This window comes from Chelonoidis abingdonii, chromosome 2 (assembly GCF_003597395.2).
Source record: "Chelonoidis abingdonii isolate Lonesome George chromosome 2, CheloAbing_2.0, whole genome shotgun sequence".
In the NCBI taxonomy this organism is placed as follows: domain Eukaryota; kingdom Metazoa; phylum Chordata; order Testudines; family Testudinidae; genus Chelonoidis; species Chelonoidis abingdonii.
In genome coordinates, this window is record NC_133770.1 from 276,403,036 (window position 1) to 276,423,671 (window position 20,636).

The following is a 20,636-nucleotide window of genomic DNA, read 5'->3' on the forward strand; positions in this document are numbered from 1 at the left end:
GCACTCTTTCTCATAAACACCCTAGCTCTCTGAACGCTCTGTCTGTATTACAACCACTGCTTTTACATTGTTTCCTCTGATTCCCTCCTGGATGTCCTGCAATCTGGGTTTCTCCCCTTTTGCTCCACAGAAACTACCCTTGCCAAGTTCATCAGTTAAGTTCTCCTGGCCAAGTCCAAGGGCTTCTTCCCTGATCTTCATGGGTTCTGATTTCTCTGTTGCACTGATATGACTAATCACTCCCACCCCCTTGGATTGCCTGATAGATGCTGGCTTCTTGGTGCTCTCTTCCTGCCTCTCGAACAGCTCTGTCAGCATCTCCAGTGGTGCTTCTTTCTCCTCTCTGTTTCAGCATCCCTCAGAGTCACGTCCTCTGTCCTCTCCTTTTTCCTCTAAATCATATCCAACGGCAACTTCATCCACACAAAAAGCTTCAACGATCATCTGAGTTGATGACTAAACTATTCAGCTGGCCCACTGAGGAACAATTCCCTCCATCCATACTTGAGAGTCTGCAAGTTTCTGTGATATATGATTCCAGCCATCCTTCCACCAGCTCATACACTGGTGGCATATGGTAGATCCTACCTGCTTCCTCCCTTCACTGCTGCTGCAAATACCATTCTCCTCCACCTCACCCAGGCCCACAACCTTGGTGGTATGGTCATTTTTCTCCTTCCTGACTGGAAGTGTTGTTGAATCCTCTTAGTTCTTCTTTCACAACAACTCAACATCCACATTTTCCTTTTACAGTGTAACAGTGGTTCTCCAAGCAGCTTGTCAGACCTATGCTGCTGGCACCAGACTTGGAACCCTGGTAAGCAGTGACTGTTGAGACTGCAGGCATGTTCCCTTGCAGAATTCAACATTCAGTCTTTGCCTAAAGGAGCCAGGGATCAAACTCTTCTCAGTCCCTCCCACTCAGTCAGAACCCATACAGAGACTCTGAAGAAGTGAGGCTGGAGGGTGGGGAGGATGGATCTATACTGGCTATCAACGCAGAGAATTATTTGCGAATAACTTCTGTTGTCTCTGAGTATTGTCAAGCAGAGCTAAGCAAGGAATGCAAACCAGAGTTGCCATGAAGTTGCCTGCTACTGATCTGCAACATAAGGATAACCAGAAAATGCAGGGAGGGCAGGGATTTGTTACAATATCCTCTGTTGACTGCAGCTCTTAGAGGAGTAACATGATATCCTGTACTTATGCAGGTCAGTCAATGACATTCCATCCAGCAGGGGGTAGAGTTTTGCAGCAGTGGTTCTTATCCAGGGGTAGGTGTACCTGGGGGGGGTGGGAGGAGTACACAGAGATCTTCCAGGGGGTAATCAACTCATCTAGATATTTGCCTAGTTTTACCGCAGGCCATGTAAAAAGAACTAGTGAAGTCAGAACAAACTAAAATTTCATAGGCTCCAGAGTAGCAGCCGTGTTAGTCTGTATCCGCAAAAAGAACAGGAGTACTTAAGCTCATGCTGAAATAAATTTGTTAGTCTCTAAGGTGCCACAAGTACTCCTATTCTTTTTGTAAAATTTCATAGACAATGACTTGTTTATACTGCTGTATATACTATATACCGAAAGGTAAGTACAATATTTATATTCCAATTGATTTATTTTATAAGTATATGGTAAAATGAGAAAGTAAACAATTTTTCAGTAATCGGGGCTGTGACACTTTTGTATTTTTATGTCTGATTTTTAAGCAAGGAGTTTTTAGGTGAGGTGAAACTTGGGGTATGCAAGACAAATTAGACTCCTGAAAGGGGTACAGTAGTCTGGAAAGGTTGAAAGCCACTGTTTTGGAGGACAGGATAAACAAGAATACCACTAGATAGATATTTCTGGTGAGCCATTTACAACACACCATCCAGAAATCAACAATACCCCAATATGTGTGAGGTCCAGAAGCAAGGATTCACTCACCTAGATTAGCATAGTAGTAAGGAAAATCTCCCAGATATGAGGAATACTGTGGCAATACGAATAACCCTCCAGGATGTTTGTTCCATATTAAACTGTTACGTGATATGTGCTTAAATATTCTGTCCTGAATAATCTGGAAAATAAGAAAGGTAGTGATTTGTAAATAAGTTGTAATGGCCATCGGTAGAATCTTCAGCAACTCTGGCAGACTGCAATCACTACACACTTTTTTTTATTAAAAGCAGCGAGACACAAATCTCTTTTTAAGATGATACCAAACCTATACACTTGTGCACATTCTCGGCAGTTTGAGGCCTTGGATAACAGTATTCAAACTATCTCATTAGTCTCTGCGGACATAGGGATCTTGCAATTCATTAGATTCTGCATTTAAAGTGAAATATTTTTCCATCTAAAATCACCTGTCAGTTGCAAGCCTGATTAGTTCATTCTAGAGTTTACCATCCAGGACTTGCATAAAATAATTGGTCAAGAATGGAATTACAAAAGATGGCTGTTATTTTGAGATAATGAAAACTTTTAAATACACAAAAGCCAGACTTCCAAGCCAAACAGGCTGGGTTGATATTTTCCCCTTTATTTTATAACTGAGTTATTATGTGACAAAGTGACTAATTACATCAGATCCCATACCTATTTTACAGATAGCTGTCCACCACGAAGTGGTTCCAGACATTCCCATTTCACCCAATGTGGAAAGAAATTTGGGCAACTACTACAGCAAGCTTTTGGGAGCAGGGAAAAGATGTGTATCTTTGTAAGGGCCATTAGATGATCTAGTCTCACTTACTGTGTAACACAGTGCATAGAATAACATTAACAGTGCTATATGTTTGCGAAGGTAAAACTAATTCTATACACTCAAAGTGTATGCACACAAAATTTGAAAGCAAAGACCACATGTGTAGGAAGAGCTAATGATTGAGTTAGTTGTAGAGGTAAGGAGTCTCCAAGGGCATGAGGGTAATGTGGCATTAGGGTGATACGGCATGTGAATGAAGGCTGTCCCAAATGGTCATTTCCTAAAATTTGTGAATACATGGGAAATGCACAGGAACAATCTTAACGTCAAACTAGCAGCATTTTTCACATGAGACTAGCGGACTCAAGACTGGGTCAGAGTTAGTTATGTTACACTATCAAGTGCATCTCTAGATATTTCTGTTAATAGATGTAAAGTTACATGCTTCAGCCATGAGGTGTTTTGTGTGGGAAGGTGGGGGAAGGGTAGTGACTGCCTTCTCCCCTCCTTTAATTTATGCCACTGAATGTAGCAAGAAACCAGAAAATGAAGAGAGAAATTAAAAAATGTGCATCTTCTACCATCTGATGAAGGACTAGATGGAACTAGCTCCTTTGCACCCTGCCCAGTTTTCTTAGAACTGATGCATAAACAGATAAGTAGTATTCTGCAGGTTTAGATGATGAGTAGGTTTTCATAGACTGTACAATTTTCCACTGCTTTGGTAGCTGACAATGCTTCAGGGGAAACACACGGCTCACATTTGATGATCTTTCATTGTACATAGAGCAAAAAATAGTTTCATCTTGAAACAAACTTCTGATGTCATGCAACATATGCAACCTTTATTGCATGTAAGGCATACAAATCTCACCGATATTGTTACTTAGTAGGCTAGGAAGCCAACCTGTGGAATATCTCACATTTAACAGATGGCAGACTAATTTATGGCACTTCTGACCAATATAAGAATCCTTGCAGCCTATAAGAATGGCGTGGAGAAAAGAAAACGCGAAGGAAAGGAAATAGAAAAGGAGGAAAGGAATCCATGAAGAGCTAATCAATTAAAATACAAAAAGCAGATGGTAATTTGCTAAATGTATTGCAGAGATTTCTAAATACCAGCACCAGCTTTAGAGGCTCTCTGGTGATTATGGAACACAAGCAGTTTTATAATAAAGGAGGTTAGGCACTTCGGCTGGATCTGTCCTGTCTACATGGTATATGTTGCTGGCATAATATTTCGGCCCCTACCTCCCCAAAATATTCTGTCATATACAGGTTCTTGTATTGACCTAATAGCTGCAGTGTCTAGGTGCCTTCAGTAGTGCACTAAATGTCTGTCACATGGTTCATTCTCTCTCATTTCTCCTGTTCCCAGGGGAGAACTGTGTAAGCTGTGTAGGGCTGGCTTCTGTTTCTTAAATTTCTACGCTGCTCTGTGTTGCAACTGGAGAAGAGAGGTTGAAGAAGTGCCCCTTGCACTTGGAGCAGAAGGTGAGGAGTTTTGCAATAGTCCTCCTCTGACCCTCCACACTGTCAGTCTGGCCCCCAGAGAAAGCTGTCACCTGCACAGCCAAGCTTTGCCCTCAAGGCACAAAGGTCCATGGCACTCCAGAGCCATGCAGTTATTCATCAAGGGTTTCGGTGACAATATGCGGGGCGGAGACCATTGAATATCCTGAAGATAAGACCTTCAAGACTTTGAACTTGAGTTGATATTCTACAGGAAGCCAGTGTACAGAGCAGGGTACAGGTCTGATGTGCTCATGGTAGCCCGTGTTGCTGAGGAGACATGCTGCAGCATTCTATACCCTTTGAAATTTCCTAAGGGTTGATGGCTTCATGCCCAGGCATATCGCATTGCTGTAGTTCAGACAGGAGGTGACTAAATGATATGCAGGATCATCAAGATATTGCAGTACTACAGCATTATAGTTAGAGACTGAAAATAACTACCAGAATAAATCCATTCCCTCTCCAACTATAAGATTTACTCCCCCACATCAAATTTTAAGCAGAGGACGCATCTGATCTTACCAACTTTCGACACCTAAATAAAAAACAAACTTTTTATTTTCTCTCTTTCTGAAAGGAAACAATTCAGGCGTTTCTAGGGATTGTTGGACTCTGGAATGAACACCTGAGCATGCATGTTATTTTCCACTGAACAGAATTATTGTTAATTTGCCTTCTCTACATAGAAGTGGTTCTGTGAGATTGCTTATCTTGGATTCAAAAAACAAAATGTCTGATACGTTCGACTTGGTTTCATTAAATTCAAACCTTGCAGGTTCCTTCCCTGTTCTATCCTGAGTGTCTTCCTTGCTACTAAGCTACTAAGGTGTTATTAACCATCCCCTAGTCAACTGACAACTATGGCCACATTATTGAAGATGTTTCAGTTCAGCCCTAAAGTTGCACTTGAGGGACAGATTCTGTAAAAGAAACAAAAGGAGCTGGGGATAGCCCAACTGCAGAAGAGATTGCAGTCAGTACAGAACCAGTATATACCTCCTTCTCCACAACCCCCGCTGGGGTAAGGAGGAAGAATGGCTGGAGTACAATGGGTTCTGGCTGTCCACAGCTGGACTGCTATGCATAATTTGGGCTTTCTTCTGTATGTCACCTTCTATCTCCCCTTGGAAATGCACACATTTGATAAGTCTCAGGTGACTTACAAGCAGCCACTTCCAGAACAAGAGACCTGTGAAAGGGCATCAAAAAGTTAAGGGGGAATGGGAGAAAAGGGGCTTTTAAATTATATTTTTTCCAGAATGAGTTCTAGTAAGGTCCTTTAAAGGATCACATTCACTATGTACAATAGGAATACTGATTCATCAGCCATAAAGCCTTGAGAAACTGTGATGGCACAAGACAACTTGTCCGTGTGTCGGATGGCTCCTATTTGCCACCATGTCAGTTTTCTTATGTGGATTCCAATAATGAAGAAAATATTTCCTTAGGGGAGAAAAGTTATCAAGCTGCTGAAGGTTTTTCAGGTGACCAATCACATGTCATGAAAGTCAAGGTCACACGCAACCGCTCAGCACGGAGTGTGGCAGACATATTAAGGAACATCTCTGCTCTGACTAATATCTGAGAATTGTTACTCACCTCTAGTGTGGTCAATACAATCTTCTCAACTGAAGAAAAATAAGCCTCCCACAAGAACTGTGTCTGCTGTCTAAGTGCTAGGATTTTATCCTGATGGATAGACCTGATTGTAGAAGGAATCTGTAATACAAGATGCACTACAATCAGATAGTGTGGTAAACAATGTAACCTAATCAAATTAATACATGCTTGAGAATCCCAAACTAGCATTCTCTGCTTCTACCCAGCAACATAGATTCAGTGTCAGCCAGTACCCCCACCAGACACAGATATGTGAATTAGCAGCTAAAGAACAGCGACTGGAAAATGAATCAGCAGCACCTTTTGTGACCTTTGGTATCTGAGCCTATTGGCCAACCTTAGGATTTACTAGCAATTCTCCATTTTTTAAAGAAAGTTGTTTCTATGGTAGCAAATGCTACTTTTTCCACTTCTGCAGTCACAGTGAGAAACTTTTCAGCAAATCCCTTGCACACACAGCTTTTTGCAAACCACCAATTTAAAATACTGGTAGCTGCAGGTATTTGAGTCCAACAATGATCTCCATTCTGAAAGTATATTAAAGGCATCTGCGATTGCAGTCACTACAACGTGGCAACACAAATTCCCTGAAGAAACCATCACAGCATCTGCAGCAAAGCCACCCCTTTGTGGAATAATGTGGAGAGAAGAAAACATCTGCTATTTACAAGGAAAACACAATGATATTTTTCACTGGACACATTGTGCAGCTTTAATTCTGGTAGAGTTTTCCTTATAAATGAAAAAATAAATCCTACCATCCTTCTTCCTGATAGAGAGTTGTCCTGCAAACCAGATCAGAAGGAGGGGGTATGTGAACCCACATTCCCCACTCACTTTGGAGAGAGTCCAGCATCTGTACAGACTAGTATTTAGCTTCTTAAAAGCTCAATTCTCATTTGCATTAAGAGCTTGTCTACTCAGGGAAAAGGACTGGACTAGCTAGTGCAGAACAGCTAGAGGGGAATAGCTACTCCACATTAGCACCCCATGTGGACACTTAGTCTGCATTGAGTTCCTTCGTGCAGTTTAGGTTTGTCCCCTCTGGAAGCAGATTAAGCTAAATGGCAAAAAAGTGGGGAGTTAGTGGGAAATAGCTATTGAATTCATACCCTGGCTATTTTGTAGTAACTTTCCCATTAATTCTCCATGCAGACAAGCTCTAAGCTCTCCGTGCTCACTGCTCTGGCCATGTAAGAGGCCACTGGAGTGGGTGTAACTGTAGTTTATTCCTACTTCAAGATCTCTTTACACTGTCAGAGTGGTGTTAGCGGCCTAAGTGTAAATGAGAACCAGGCCCCTTCAGTGCAGTGTGGGTGTGTTCACTTCTTGTAGAAATGGGGAGTTATTTTGCTGTGGTACCTACTTCTCTTTCAAGTCCAGCCACCTCATTCTCCGTCTCTTATTTCTCACAAGCCTGTCATATATTTATGTTCAGGGCTAGTTACACACAGGCACCAAAGTTTGCATTATTATAAGATAGTATTATCATCATTGTCCATCTAGTTATTAGATTAACCTAAACACCCACACCCCTATCTCTCTCTCTCTCTCTCTCACACACACACACACACACACACACACACCGTAAAATATCCCCGATCAGAATACAATTATTCTTCATATAATGTTCTGAAAGAGTTTGGTGGCAAAGATTATTGTGCAATTTCATATACCTCTGCATGGAAACTGTTCCATAAGAAACCTGCTCCAGAACAGGATTCAAAGTTTTAAGGTTTGATATGTACAGAGATTCAGGAGGGTTATGCAGATGTTATACAATTATTATTCTGTCTCATTTGCATTCAGGTAGTGCCCACAACTCCAAAACAGGATCATGGTTCCACACTGTTAGGAGCTGTACAAATGGTAAGAGACAATTTCTGCCTCAAAAATCTTGTAATCTAAGGGTTTGCCTAAACTGCAATTGGGGTGTGTGTGTGTGATTGTGGCATGTGCAGACACACCCATGCTAGTTATAATCTAGGCAACTCACATCCTGATAGCAGTGAAGCCCTGGCAGCACAAATTTCAGCACAAGCAAGCCAACCCAATAGTTACCCAGGGTTCCAGGCTGGCTTGTACAGCTTGCACTGAAGTTTGTGCTGTTGCAGCTTCACTGCCATAGGTACCCACGTTAGGTAGATTAAAGCTAGCTCAGGTATGTCTACATGGGCTTCAATCACAGTCCCACTTCCACTGCATTTCAGACATACCCTCAGACCTTGAATTGGGGTTTAAAAGGACAAGGAACCAAGGGAGTGGGATACCAAACAGAAGCAAAGCAGTCACGGTGATAAGAGGTCCGTGGCATATTAGAGTCTTTTGCTTGATCCTTCCTGAAAAAGAAGCAATACAGGAAGGGTGGGGGTGCAGGGAAGCAGTTAAAATATATACAGGCAGACCTCGACTTTACAACGTTCGTGTTACGATGAATGGCACTTACGACGCTTCTACATTGACACCCTGATTTGACTTACGACTATCGGTTTTGAGTTTACGACACTTGGTCCCGCAATAGAGTAGACTGTGGTTCTGAGTTCCGACTTATGACGCAATTGTAAGGAACCAATTGTGTCGTAAGTCGGAGGACTGCCTGTATACAAATGAGGCACCTTACTATTTAAGTTTATACCACTGAACTACAAAATTCAGTCCTCTGATATGGATTATAAAGTGGATTGTTTTCTATTAGGCTCCTGTAAGTATGGGATTATAGTGATGCATGTTAACAGCACCGTTATCAACAGCGATCATATTATTGTGACTGCATTTTAGTACAGCCATGGGGTATTACTTCTAATAGACATAAATGTTTCATGGCATCATGCATGATTTCACAGGCCTTGATCTTGTGATGGACACAAAATGAAATTAACACTCGTCTATAACTACAGCACGCTCTCTCCTTTGTAATGCGGAAGCAATTCTGACCCCGAAAGTTGAAGAGGTTATTGTTCTACAGCTTCATGTATGTGCCCATAAACATTGTGACAAGGTTAGAGCATTTCTTAGCCTGCCTGTGCGCCTGGCCTGTTATAACAGCTGAAAAGCAAAATCAGAGCTCCCATTTTAACTATGTTTGCCTATTAGTTATTAATCTATTTGTCCAGAAAGACAGGTTTGGAAAATGACATATTAATACTAATCTGGCAGGATTACACTGGAATTAATAGAACTAGATGACGTCTTAATAAAAGGTCATTTTGGTAATAAAAGGGGAAAAAAGATAACCCTACAGAAATAAATGCAGGAAGACTAAATTAAGACTGAGCTAAACTGGTTCTATGGTAACAAGAATATGCAAATAAAAACATCCGAGCTGTTCTAAAACAGGAAATGAAAAACTGCAACATAACAAAAACATTTCCCAGAGCAGACATTCAGGCTCTGTGCCAGCACTTTACAAACACTGTTAATAACGGTGCCGTAGCTGTTCAATAAGGAAGCAGCTGTGAAGAGAACGAATGGCATATTACAGGAAGACACAAAGATCAGCAAATTATATTTTTTAAATAATTTTGCTTACAAAAATGTATTGTTCTCTGAAGCAAAAAATTACCTTATTTTTATACTTGCAATTAATTCATAATAATAGTTCTCTCTTAAGTAGAGCTTTTGGGGTCAGATTTTAAAAAGTACTTCATCGAGTTTAAGCAGTTAATGGTTAAACTCCTCCCAGGGTCCCGGCTGCCCTCCCATGGCTAGGGTCCCTGATGCTGCCGCACCTGGGGCTCTGCTGCTGTCCATCATCCCAGCATCCCTGCGCGCTCGGCATCTCGGTTGCTACCCTGTGTCGGGGCTCTGCTGCTGTCCGGCTTCCCGGCACACCTGGGGTCACTCCAGGCTGCCAACCCCACCCAGGCTCAGAGGCAACAGCTGAGCCCCGCATAAAATATTTCAGCTGTTATAGCATAAATAAGGGAGAGATAAGGCAGAACTGGAGCGGAGCGGGGATCAAATCAGTATTTTAGATGTCTGTACACTAATGCGAGAGGTATGGGGAATAAGCAGGAAGAACTCGAAATGCTAATAAACAAACACAACTATGACATAGTTGGCATCACGGAGACTTGGTGGGATAATATGCATGACTGGAATATTGAAATAGAAGGGTACAGCTTGCTCAGGAAGGACAGGCAGGTAAAAAAGGGAGGAGGTATTGCCTTATATATTAAAAATGTATACACTTGTACGGAGGTTCAGATAGAAATAAGAGACAGACTTGCTGAAAGTCTCTGGGTAAGGATAAAAGGGGTAAAAAACAAGGGTGATGTCATGGTAGGGGTCTACTACAGACCACTTAACCAGGAAGAACAGATGGATGAGTCTTTTTTTAAACGAAATCTTCCAAAGCACAGGACTTGGTGGTGATGGGGGACTTCAACTACCCAGACATCTGTAGGGAAAACAACACAGCAGCGCACTGATTATCCAACAAGTTCTTGGAATGTACTGGAGACAATTTTTTATTTCAGAAGGTGAAGAAAGTTACTAGGGGCAAGGCTGTTCTAGATTTGCTTTTGACAAATCGAGAGGAATTGGCTGAGAATTTGAAAGTGGAAGGCAACTTGGGTGAAAATGATCATGAAATGGTAGAGTTGATGATTCTAAGGAATGGTAGGAGGGAGAACAGCACAATAAAGACAATGGATTTCAAGAAGGCAGACTTTAGCAAACTCAGGGAGTTGGTAGGGGAAAAACAACTGAAGACAACTGGCAGTTTTTCAAAGAGACATTATTAAGGGCACAAGGGTAAACTATCTCACTGCGTAGGAAACTAGGAAGTTTGGCAAAAGACCACCCTGGCTTAACCAGGAGATCCTCAATGATCTAAAACTCAAAAAAGAGTCCTACAAAAAATGGAAACTTGGTCAAATTATGAAGGATGAATATAAACAAATAACACAAATATGTAGGGACAAAATTAGAAAAGAGATCAAAATGAGATCAAACCAGCTAGGAAAATAAAAGAAAACATTCTACAAATACATTAGAAGGAAGAGGAAGACCAAGGACAGAGTAGGCCCATTACTCAATGAGGGGGGAAAGACAATAACAGAGAATGTGTAAGTGGCAGAGAGCTTAATGACTTCTTTGTTTTGATTTTCACCAAGAAGGTTGGTGGAGACTGGACGTCTAACATAGTGAATGCCAGTGAAAATGATGTAGGATCAGAGTCTAAAATAGGGAAAAAACAAGTCAAAAATTACTTGGACAAGTTAGATGTCTTCAAATCACCAAGGCCTGATGAAATGCATCTTAGAATACTCAAAGAGTTAATAGAGGAGGTATCTGAGCCTCTAGCTATTATCTTTGGAAAATCATGGGAGACAGGAGAGATTCCAGAAGACTGGAAAAGGGCAAATATACTGCCCATCTATAAAAACGGAAATAAGGACAACCTGGGGAATTACAGACCAGTCAGCTTAACTTCTGTACCGGAAAGATAATGGAGCAAATAATTAAGCAATCAATTTGCAAAAACCTAGAAGATAATAAGGTGATAAATAACCGTCAGCATGGATTTGTCAAAAACAAATAGTGTTAAACCAACCCAATAGTTTTCTTTGACAGGGTAACAAGCCTTGTGGATAGGGTGGAAGTGGTAGATGTGGTATAGCTTGACTTTACTAAGGCTTTTGATACTGTTTCCCACAACCTTCTCATAAACAAACTAGGGAAATACAAACTAGATGGAGCTACTATAAGGTGGGTGCATAACTGGCTGGAAAACTCTTCCCAGAGAGTAGTTATCAGTGGTTCACAGTCATGGGATTGGTTCTGGGTCCGGTTCTGTTCAATATCTTCATCAATGATTTAGAAAATGGCATAGACAGTACACATAATGTTTGCAGACAATACCAAGCTGGGAGGGGTTGCAAGTGCTTTGGAGGATAGGATTAAAATTCAAAATGATCTGGACAAACTGGAGAAATGGTCTTAAGGAAACAGGATGAAATTCAATAAGGACAAATGCAAAGTATTCCACTTAAGAAGGAACAATCAGTTGTGCACATACAAAATGGGAAATGACTGCCTACGAAGGAGTACTGTGGAAAGGGATCTCGGAGTCATAGTGGATCACAAGCTAAATATGAGTCAACAGTGTAACACTGTTTCAAAATAAGCTAACATCATTCTGGGATGTATTAGCAGGAGTATTCTAAGCAAGACATGAGAAATAATTCTTCCGCTCTACTCCGTGCTGATTAGGCCTCAGCTGGAGTATTGTGTCCAGTTCTGGGTGCCACATTTCAGGAAAGATGTGGACAAATTGGAGGAAGTCCAGAGAAAGGCAACAAAAATGATTAAAGGTGACCTACGAGGGAAGATTGAAAAAATTGTGTCTGTTTAGTCTGGAGAAGAGACGACAGAGGGAACATAACAACAGTTTTCAAGCGCATAAAAGGTTACAAGGAACAGGGAGAAAAATTGTTGTTCTTAACCTCTGAGCATAAGATAAGAAACAATGGGCTTAAATTGCAGCAAGGGTGGTTTAGGTTGGACATTAGGAAAAACTTCCTGTCAGGGTGGTTAAGCAGTGGAATAAATTGCCTAGGGAGGTTGTGGAATCTTCATCATTGGGGATTTTTAAGAGCAGGTTAGACAAACATCTGTCAGGGATGGTCTAGATAATACTTAGTCCTGCCCTGAGTGCAGGGGACCGGAGTAGATGATCTTTCGAGGTCCCTTCCACTTCTATGATTCTAAAATGTTGGGGTGCTGATAGGATTTTAATCAGTTACACGATTACTGCTTTACACATTATTTACATCCCTAATTTCATCAACTAAACGTGCAGAAGAGTGTCTCTAGTGGGTTTTTCAAAGGGGATGAGCACCTAGCTCCTATTAATTTCTAGTGCCTCAGTACCTAAATACCTTTAAAATTTGGCACTTCACCCATTTGCCTCAAAATGCTTTAGAAATCACAGAAGAATCATGATGCCCATTTTACCACAGGGGGAAACTGAGGCACACAGAGATTTAAGTGGTTTGTCCAAGATCACATAGCAGTTCAATGGCACAGCCAGAAATCTAGAACCCAAATCTCAGTTTAGTGCCCTAGCCAGTGGACTACAGCCACAGCTTATGCTTGTCTTTTAATAGGTTCTGCACTGGAGAAATTGATTTTCAATGGTGTTTCCTTGATGATATCATTATATACTTTGGCTTCTAACTGATTTTGAAGAAAACACAGAAATAGTATTATAGAAATAGGAAAAACAATCTTTGAGTGCATTTAAGAAAGAAGCAGATACAGACTGTAACAACAAAACACTAACTAGTCATTCTATAGCCCTATTTCATTCTCCTTCATGGAGATCAACAATTAAGAGATAAGTAACATCACCCTTAAAAATGAAAAAGTGAGGTACAGAAAGGTAAGGGACAGATTCTGCCTCTCACACCAATGTTGGGTAGCACCTTACTCCACAAGTAGTATCTTCAGTGTCACCATCTCCCTGTACATATGGCAATCTACATCAACAGGTCTCTTTGCAGAGTAAGATATTCTGCAGAACAAGTACGGGTGGCAGAAATTGTTCCTAAATGATGTGTCCACCTTGAGCATGCAGTTGATAGATAACGGAGGGCATCCTATTAGAGAGGCATCCAAGAGAAATTTGATACTCTTAAAAAGACTTCTCTGTGTTTTAACAATGTCTGAAAATGACACTCTGGTCAGAAAATGAATGATGTCATATTAAATGATTTCATATTTACAGTGACCCTAACCCTAACTGACCTTTTAGATTCATCTTCCTACAAGTTTAGTTGGTGGCAGCAGCACTCAAGCAATATGCTGAAGGCCACAGCCATTTTCTTACCTGTAATAACAATCTCTCATCCCCTATGACGGCAGCTTGGTTCCAATCAATCACTTCGGAGAATGGCAACTCCCATCCATTGCTAAGCATAACTGGGACACAGGCAGCCTGCACACAGAGGAATCGCAGACATTAGAAGAGTCACTGAGTGTGTGGTCATTGATTAGTACAAACTTTGAAGTGCATACAAATTGAATTATTGGCATTTTCTGCAGAAGTCAGGACCCAAGCTCTCACGAAAGACATTAAAAAAGAAAGCCTGCAAAGGGCCCTACAAGGCAGACATAACAATACATCTGCCAAGATTCCTGCTGATCTCCACTCTCCAAACAGACTCCACATTTGTTTGCATGCAGGGAAACCCTGATTTTGCATGTACAAAGAAGAATTTGCACTCAGATGTAGATGTTTTGTGAACCGGCTACAGAGTTCTCTAGGGAGAACTTACGTATTAAATTACATAAGATGGTTTAAGAAAAATCTTTTGAAAATGTATTTGATATTTAACTCTATAGCTCTTTTCCATAAGGGTAGATGTTTAGTTATCCACTTTGTACATCATAGTATATGTTCTGTGCTTGTAAACAACTGCATGTACAAAACCTGGCCACAGTCAGAGAGACCAGTTTGGAAAATTTAATCCATTGACTTTATATTTAAATATAAACATATATCACCCATTTATCACCAGCTTCTGTTCTGCCAGTGTATCTGATATACCATTGCTATTGTTAAAAGGTAAACTCTTTGGGGCAGCAACCATAATTGTATAATGTTTAGTAAACACCACGTTACTGGTACTGTATAAGTAAATAAATAATTCACTGCCACCTATTCGTCGATTGGACCAGAACTTGAGACCTGATTCAAAGTCTGTTGAAGTCAGTGGAAAGGCTCGCACTGAGTGCAGTGGGATTTGGATCAGACCATTGCTGTGGTGGTTCAGTTTCTTCTAGACCAAGCCAGATTTAACTGATCTGAATTATCACCCAGACAGTACAATAAATGAGCTGGTCTTTCCCATGCTCAGTAATAAGTGGAACACTGGGGAAGTTTTCTAATTGCAGTGCATTCTCTCTCTCACTCTCTAATTCTGTGCAGTAGCTTTGATCTAGTCAAGTCTATGCTACAGCAGATTTGCAATGGGTAAAGATTCTGTTTGTTGGTAAGGAAACCTCATTACATTGTCTAACCCCCCCCCAACACAACAACAATTAGCAGTTTTCATCTTCAAAATACTCCACAGACATCAATTACACCTCACAAGTTCCCTGAGAAGTAGATACAGAGTGGGAATACCAGAGAAAAAGGGTGATGTGACCTAGCTGACGAAACACAGGGAGTCAGTATCTTAGGGCTGATCTACATTGTGTGTGTGTGGGGGGGGGTGTCGATCTAAGATATGCAACTTCAGCTACGTGACTATCTTAGATATATCTTAGATCGATTTACCTCTCGTCCTCACAGTGCAGGATCGACATCCGCTGCTCCCCCTGTTGACTCTGCTACCGCCGTTCGCGCTGATGAAGTTCCGGAGTCGACAGGAGCGCTTTCGGGGATCGATATATCATGTCTAGATGAGACGCAATATACCGATCCCCGAGAAATCAATCGCTACCCGCTGATACGGCGGGTAGTCTAGACGTACCCTCAGTAAAGACCAGAACTTAGGAGTTGCTGGCTCTTAGGGTATGTCCAGACTACCCACCGGATCAGCGGGTAGTGATCGATTTATCGAGGATTGATATATCACGTCACAGCTAGACGCGATATATCGAACCCTAAACGCGCTCCTGTCGACTCTGGAACTCCACCGAAGGGAGTGGCGGTAGCGGAGTTGACAGGGAGGGCTGTGGCTGTCAATCCCACACCCTGAGGACGGGAGGTAAGTCAAAATAAGATACGTCGATTTCAGCTAAACTAATTCCGTAGCTGAAGTTGCGTATCATACATCGGATCACCTCCCAATGTAGACCAGGCCTTAGTGCAGTGCTTAGGGGAGAAGAGAAGTGACTTCGGCAGGAGGAGACAGAGTGGCTCAGTGGGAGAGACAGGAATAGAAGCCCTGTTACCTGACTCCTGCTCCAGTGCTACTGAACCACACTGTCTGTCACAGGATTTTCAAACTTTATGCCTTTGCTCTCCATTGCTGGTCAAACAAAAAAGAGCATCTTGCTGACTGAAAGATTTCAAAAAGGTGAAGAGGAGTTGGGGAGTCCTGCCTTTGACACAATACGGAAGAATATTTTAAACATGTAGACAGCAGTCGGTTTGAATGTCCTTCTTGCTGCATTACTTTCAGATGGGAAGCAGCAGAACAGAACTATCATCTGCACTTTCAGTATGCAGTACAGTGAACAACACGTAGGCAAGTCTGCTTCAGCTGAAAACAATAAGCTGTTTTTATTGCCCCAGGACTTGCTAGAACAGGTCAAGGTCTCCCCTGAGAATCCAGACTCAGTTGGGCAAACACTGATCTAAACGGATCCAACTTCGCCTCTTCTACAATGAGCAGGGAAACCCTCTCCATGGAGGTAACGCAATTCTATCTTCAGATGAGCTCAGTGCAGAGCCCCTCCTGCAAAGAAGCTGCCAATTGCTTCGGAAGCATGACTAGAGGCTTCCGCAGTGGGGATTACTGCCCACTAGGGAAATTAAACACAACCCCAAACATCACCTCTTGATATCACCAGCTGAATTCCAACCAGCAGAGTCAAAGTTTTAAACCCCAGTTCTTACCTGCAGAGCCTCCAGAAACCTGAAGGACCCAAGCCTGCGGCCACGGGGAACCAGACAGAAAGTGGCATTGTGCAGCATTTCACGATAATCAAACCTAACAGGAACAGGGGGGTGGAGGGAGATAAGAAAGAGAAAATCAAATTAACAATGAGTCCTAGAGTAACTGTGCATGAAAATGCAAACATCTGCTGATATACAACTGGATAAAATCATCTCCAGTCAAGTCCATTTCTGTACACTCACCAACAGGTTAAACTGTTCTCTCTCTCTGTCTTTTTCTTCCTCTCCTCCACTTCCCCCCCCCCACCTCTTTTTTTTGTTTGTAATGGGAAGGCAATCAATGTGGTTAACAGAGAATAGGCAAAAGGGATTTTGCCTTTAGAATCATCAGTTTTGTTCTTAGGAATATACATATGGTGTTTTTTACTGCTAAAATATCTTTGGGGGAGCTCTGAATGTGAAAGGAAAATACAGACAATTAAGACCAACTGTTTTCACAAAAACCGGGTTTCAAGACTCTTCACACAGTGAACCAGATTTATTCACAAGCAATCATTAATTTGGTCACCTCTGAGCAAGAGGTTTGTAAAAAACAGCCCAGAATATTCAGCTATACAATACAAATCCTTTCTAATCAATCAGGAAATAATAAAGAAGGGTTATCAGTTGTTACTGGGGGGGGGGGGGGGAAGAGGGAAAGGCGGGTGGAGGAGGAAAGGGAAATCAGCTAAAGAAAAAAAGCACAAAAACAAATTTTGATAATTAATCATAGAGCTCCAATGACTTCTGATCCTCAAAATTAAAGCTTGAAGCTAGATACTACTGTTTTTGTTCCAATTCCACCAATCACTTCAAAATCATTTACCAAAAACACACATCACATCCTAACAGTTTCAAGCCAGTTATTAGCTAATTGTACTTCTGTATTAATGGAAACCTACGGAACTGTAAATGGCACTGACCCTGCAGTCTGCTGGGTCTGAGACAAAAGGATCAAGATTAAATACCCCTCCTCTCTCAAGAGTTATGAGCACTCTGGAGACAGGTGCTACTTTGACAGTAGCTACATTGACAGTAACATGTGGCACTGAAATTTTCTAATTCTAATAATCTAATTTAATCATGGCCTGCAGGCACTGAATTTTTTTTGTATGTATATAGATAGAAGATAAATATGTATATATGTATGTGTGTGTATATATATCTCCAGATCTATTTTTATATTCTCACACAGGGCAGGCAGATGGGAGTAAGCCAATTTTCAATTATAAACCCTGTCATTAGGAAGAGATCTTCCAAAGGCCCATTTGCTTAAACAAGCATGTATAGCTAATTGCACAAGGAAAGGTCGCTGTGAATGGATTAAGATTATCTCCATTGAGAGTAAAATGAAAACTCATGTTGCATTAATTAAAACTAAAAAACAGACTTCAAAGTGGATGTTTTTTTTAAACAGCTTGCAAGTTTGGTTATATATTTTCCCACCGAGTGGCAGCGATTTCTTTTTCTCAACAGAGAACTAGCAACTGGCAACTAAGTCCCAGCTCAACAGCCTGCAGTGATGCAGCACGTGGAGGAAACTGTTAGGAAGCTAGAATAAAAAAGTTGCCTATTTAAAATGTTCATTTTTCACATGGTGAGAGGTCTAACACTCATCACTGTCAATATATATTGTACGACACGAAAGTTTAATAAATACCAAAAATAGAATCCCCTGTAGGGCTGGAATACTTCACTCATTTGTCCCCATCATTAGCTAGCAAAAACTTTAAAATCCTGTTAATACCCTAGACTGCAACAAGCACACAAAATGTCAGCTTGAAAATCAGAACAGAAAAGAGAGAAGGAAATGAGAACAGTGAAAGTGAGGAGAGGCCTCAACAGGCCAGCAATTTTCACACTGTGCACCTTTTTTTATAACTGATCAGTTGATATGGGAGAAGATTTTCAAAGGTGCAAAGAGGAGTTCGATTCCCATTTCCAAGTCAATAGATGCCATTTGTGCTTTTTATCATCTCCCCTATAATTAACTGCTCAGCTCATGAACAACCTGCGCATATATACACAGACCTTATCCTAACCTTCATGGATGTATCTCCATTCACTTCAAGGAGTACTCCACAAATGTAACATCGGCAGAACCACAGTACAGTAACATACCCATCAATAAGATTCATGCTACAGTTAATGAATTGCACTAGAGTTTCTTTTCATGTCTAAATTTCACTTGTACTTCAACTTCACTGTTCTAAGGTGACTCAATATGGTCCTTTATAGCAGCAGGAAAGGAATGATTTCGAATTTAATCCACATCAGATAACACTCTGGGATTAAGAATCTATTTCTTTGAAATCCTCAGACATAGTGAATCAAATTTTGCCATCATTTATTCCCGAGAAATGTTGAAGACAATGTAGATACACAGATTTCACTGAATGCAAACTGCAGCCCAATATCTTTTACCAAAATTGTACATAATACAGGACACACACACGGTATCTATGTAGAGATCACACACAAGTATATTTGAAAATCTGAGACACCATTACACGACGAATGTTTTAGAAGTCCCCTATACAAAAGTAGTGCTTATCTGTGGACTACAGCAGAGATCATTTCATGTATTATTTTTCTTCATGCTGTTATGTACTTCTGAAGAAAACATGAGTCACGAAAGTGCTATTACAAGGTAAATTTACCTACAGTTCATAGATGAACAAAAAGCTTCTGGTTAACTGCAAAGTATTGCTAGAAATGCAGTTTCAGAAACTGAAAGGGAATAAAACCAGCAGTAACAATAACCACAAAAGAATTAATATATGAATATGACCAACACCGGGCACCAAGAATGTGCTTAGCAGGAACTGTGACAAACATACTTCTTGGTCTTCTGAAACTATTTTAAACTGTGAGGTGATTATGCCAGCAGAACTCTTTTGCCAGGTCCCTTTCTGCATGATATGGACTCTGAGTCATTGTCTCTTACACAGCAAAAACTCAAACACCTAGCCATAGAACAGACTACAAAACAACGGGTTTTCAAAAATTTCCACTGCAGAGGGTGGAGCTGAGGAGTGACAGAAAAACAAAAGGACTTAAGTTTCAGACACTTATATAGACCTCTCTTTTCTATGAGACATGGTAGAAAACGGAAACCCTGCACAGGATTTAAAATGTTGTTTAGCAGGGGAGGGAAAAGTATTCTTTCACCTAGCCGGGGAGGAGATGAAGAAGCATTTTATCACCTGAGAATCTCAGGGGCCACAATTGAAAGCATTCACATGCTTAATTTTAAGCTTGTGAACAGTCACATTAAAGTCAACGTGATTACTCATATGCTTAAAGTGAAGCATACACATCAGTGGTTGCAGTATTGGGACTGTAAATTTCTACTTCGCCTGAAAGATGGAATGATAGAAATTGGAGATGGAAAAGAGGTGTTAGAAAATCAGTCAGTCCCACGGCCAGTACACTAAGGGCTGTCTCGCTCAGTGATACTCAGACTGAGGCTCAGGAGCGGGAAGTGGCTCTTGAATGTGTCATCTGCAGCTCTTTGTAGCACGTGATATTAAAACACGGTGTTATTTAATTATTAACCAATCTAAGTTATTAACCAATCAGGATGCTTTCACTACGTCATTAACAAATTGTAGAATACTTGGTCAGTCATTTTGCTGTGAGAATAATTATATATAGTATAGTAAATGAAACAATGAATTCAAACTACTGTGGCTCTTTTGGGTAATGTTGATCGCTAATTTGGCTCCTGAACCACCGAAGTCTGAGTATCACTGATCTAGCTAGATATTACTATGGTCCTATTCCCATAATATTTGAATGCCTCATAATCTTTAATGTACTCATCCTCACATCACCCCTGTGAGGTAGAAAAGAACTATTATCCCTATTTTAAAGATGGGAAACTGAGGCAGAGACAGACTTGTCTACACAGTGAGGTAATGCACCCTATAGTGTTATGATTTCTGCAGGGCACAAACATGTTGTACCTTAATTGAAACACGCAGATCCTGCTGTTACACTATAAGGTAGTGCTGTTTGAAACAGTACTTTGTTAAAGCACACTAGGGAACCTTCAGTGCACACTAGCAAGGTCTACATCAACTAATTAACAAGAAACACATTAGTGTACTTTAGCAATCATGCCCCTGTAGACATCATTGTCCCACCATGTAGATAAGCCCTAAGTGACTCGCATCACAGTTTAGGGCAACCCCG

The 20,636-nt window shown here is 41.0% G+C and overlaps 1 protein-coding gene across 1 annotated transcript in view; it reads right to left on the minus strand.

Annotated features, from left to right (window-relative positions):
- EXT1 (exostosin glycosyltransferase 1) overlaps nt 1-20,636 on the minus strand; it is a 254,179-nt gene that overhangs the window by 15,462 nt on the left and 218,081 nt on the right. Inside the window, exons 2-5 of the mRNA XM_032770037.2 lie at nt 16,401-16,494; nt 13,662-13,769; nt 5,807-5,926; nt 1,927-2,059 (exon numbers count right to left, since the gene is read on the minus strand). Of these exons, the coding sequence (XP_032625928.1) occupies nt 1,927-2,059; nt 5,807-5,926; nt 13,662-13,769; nt 16,401-16,494 (455 nt within the window). The remainder of the gene's footprint in view (nt 1-1,926; nt 2,060-5,806; nt 5,927-13,661; nt 13,770-16,400; nt 16,495-20,636) is intronic.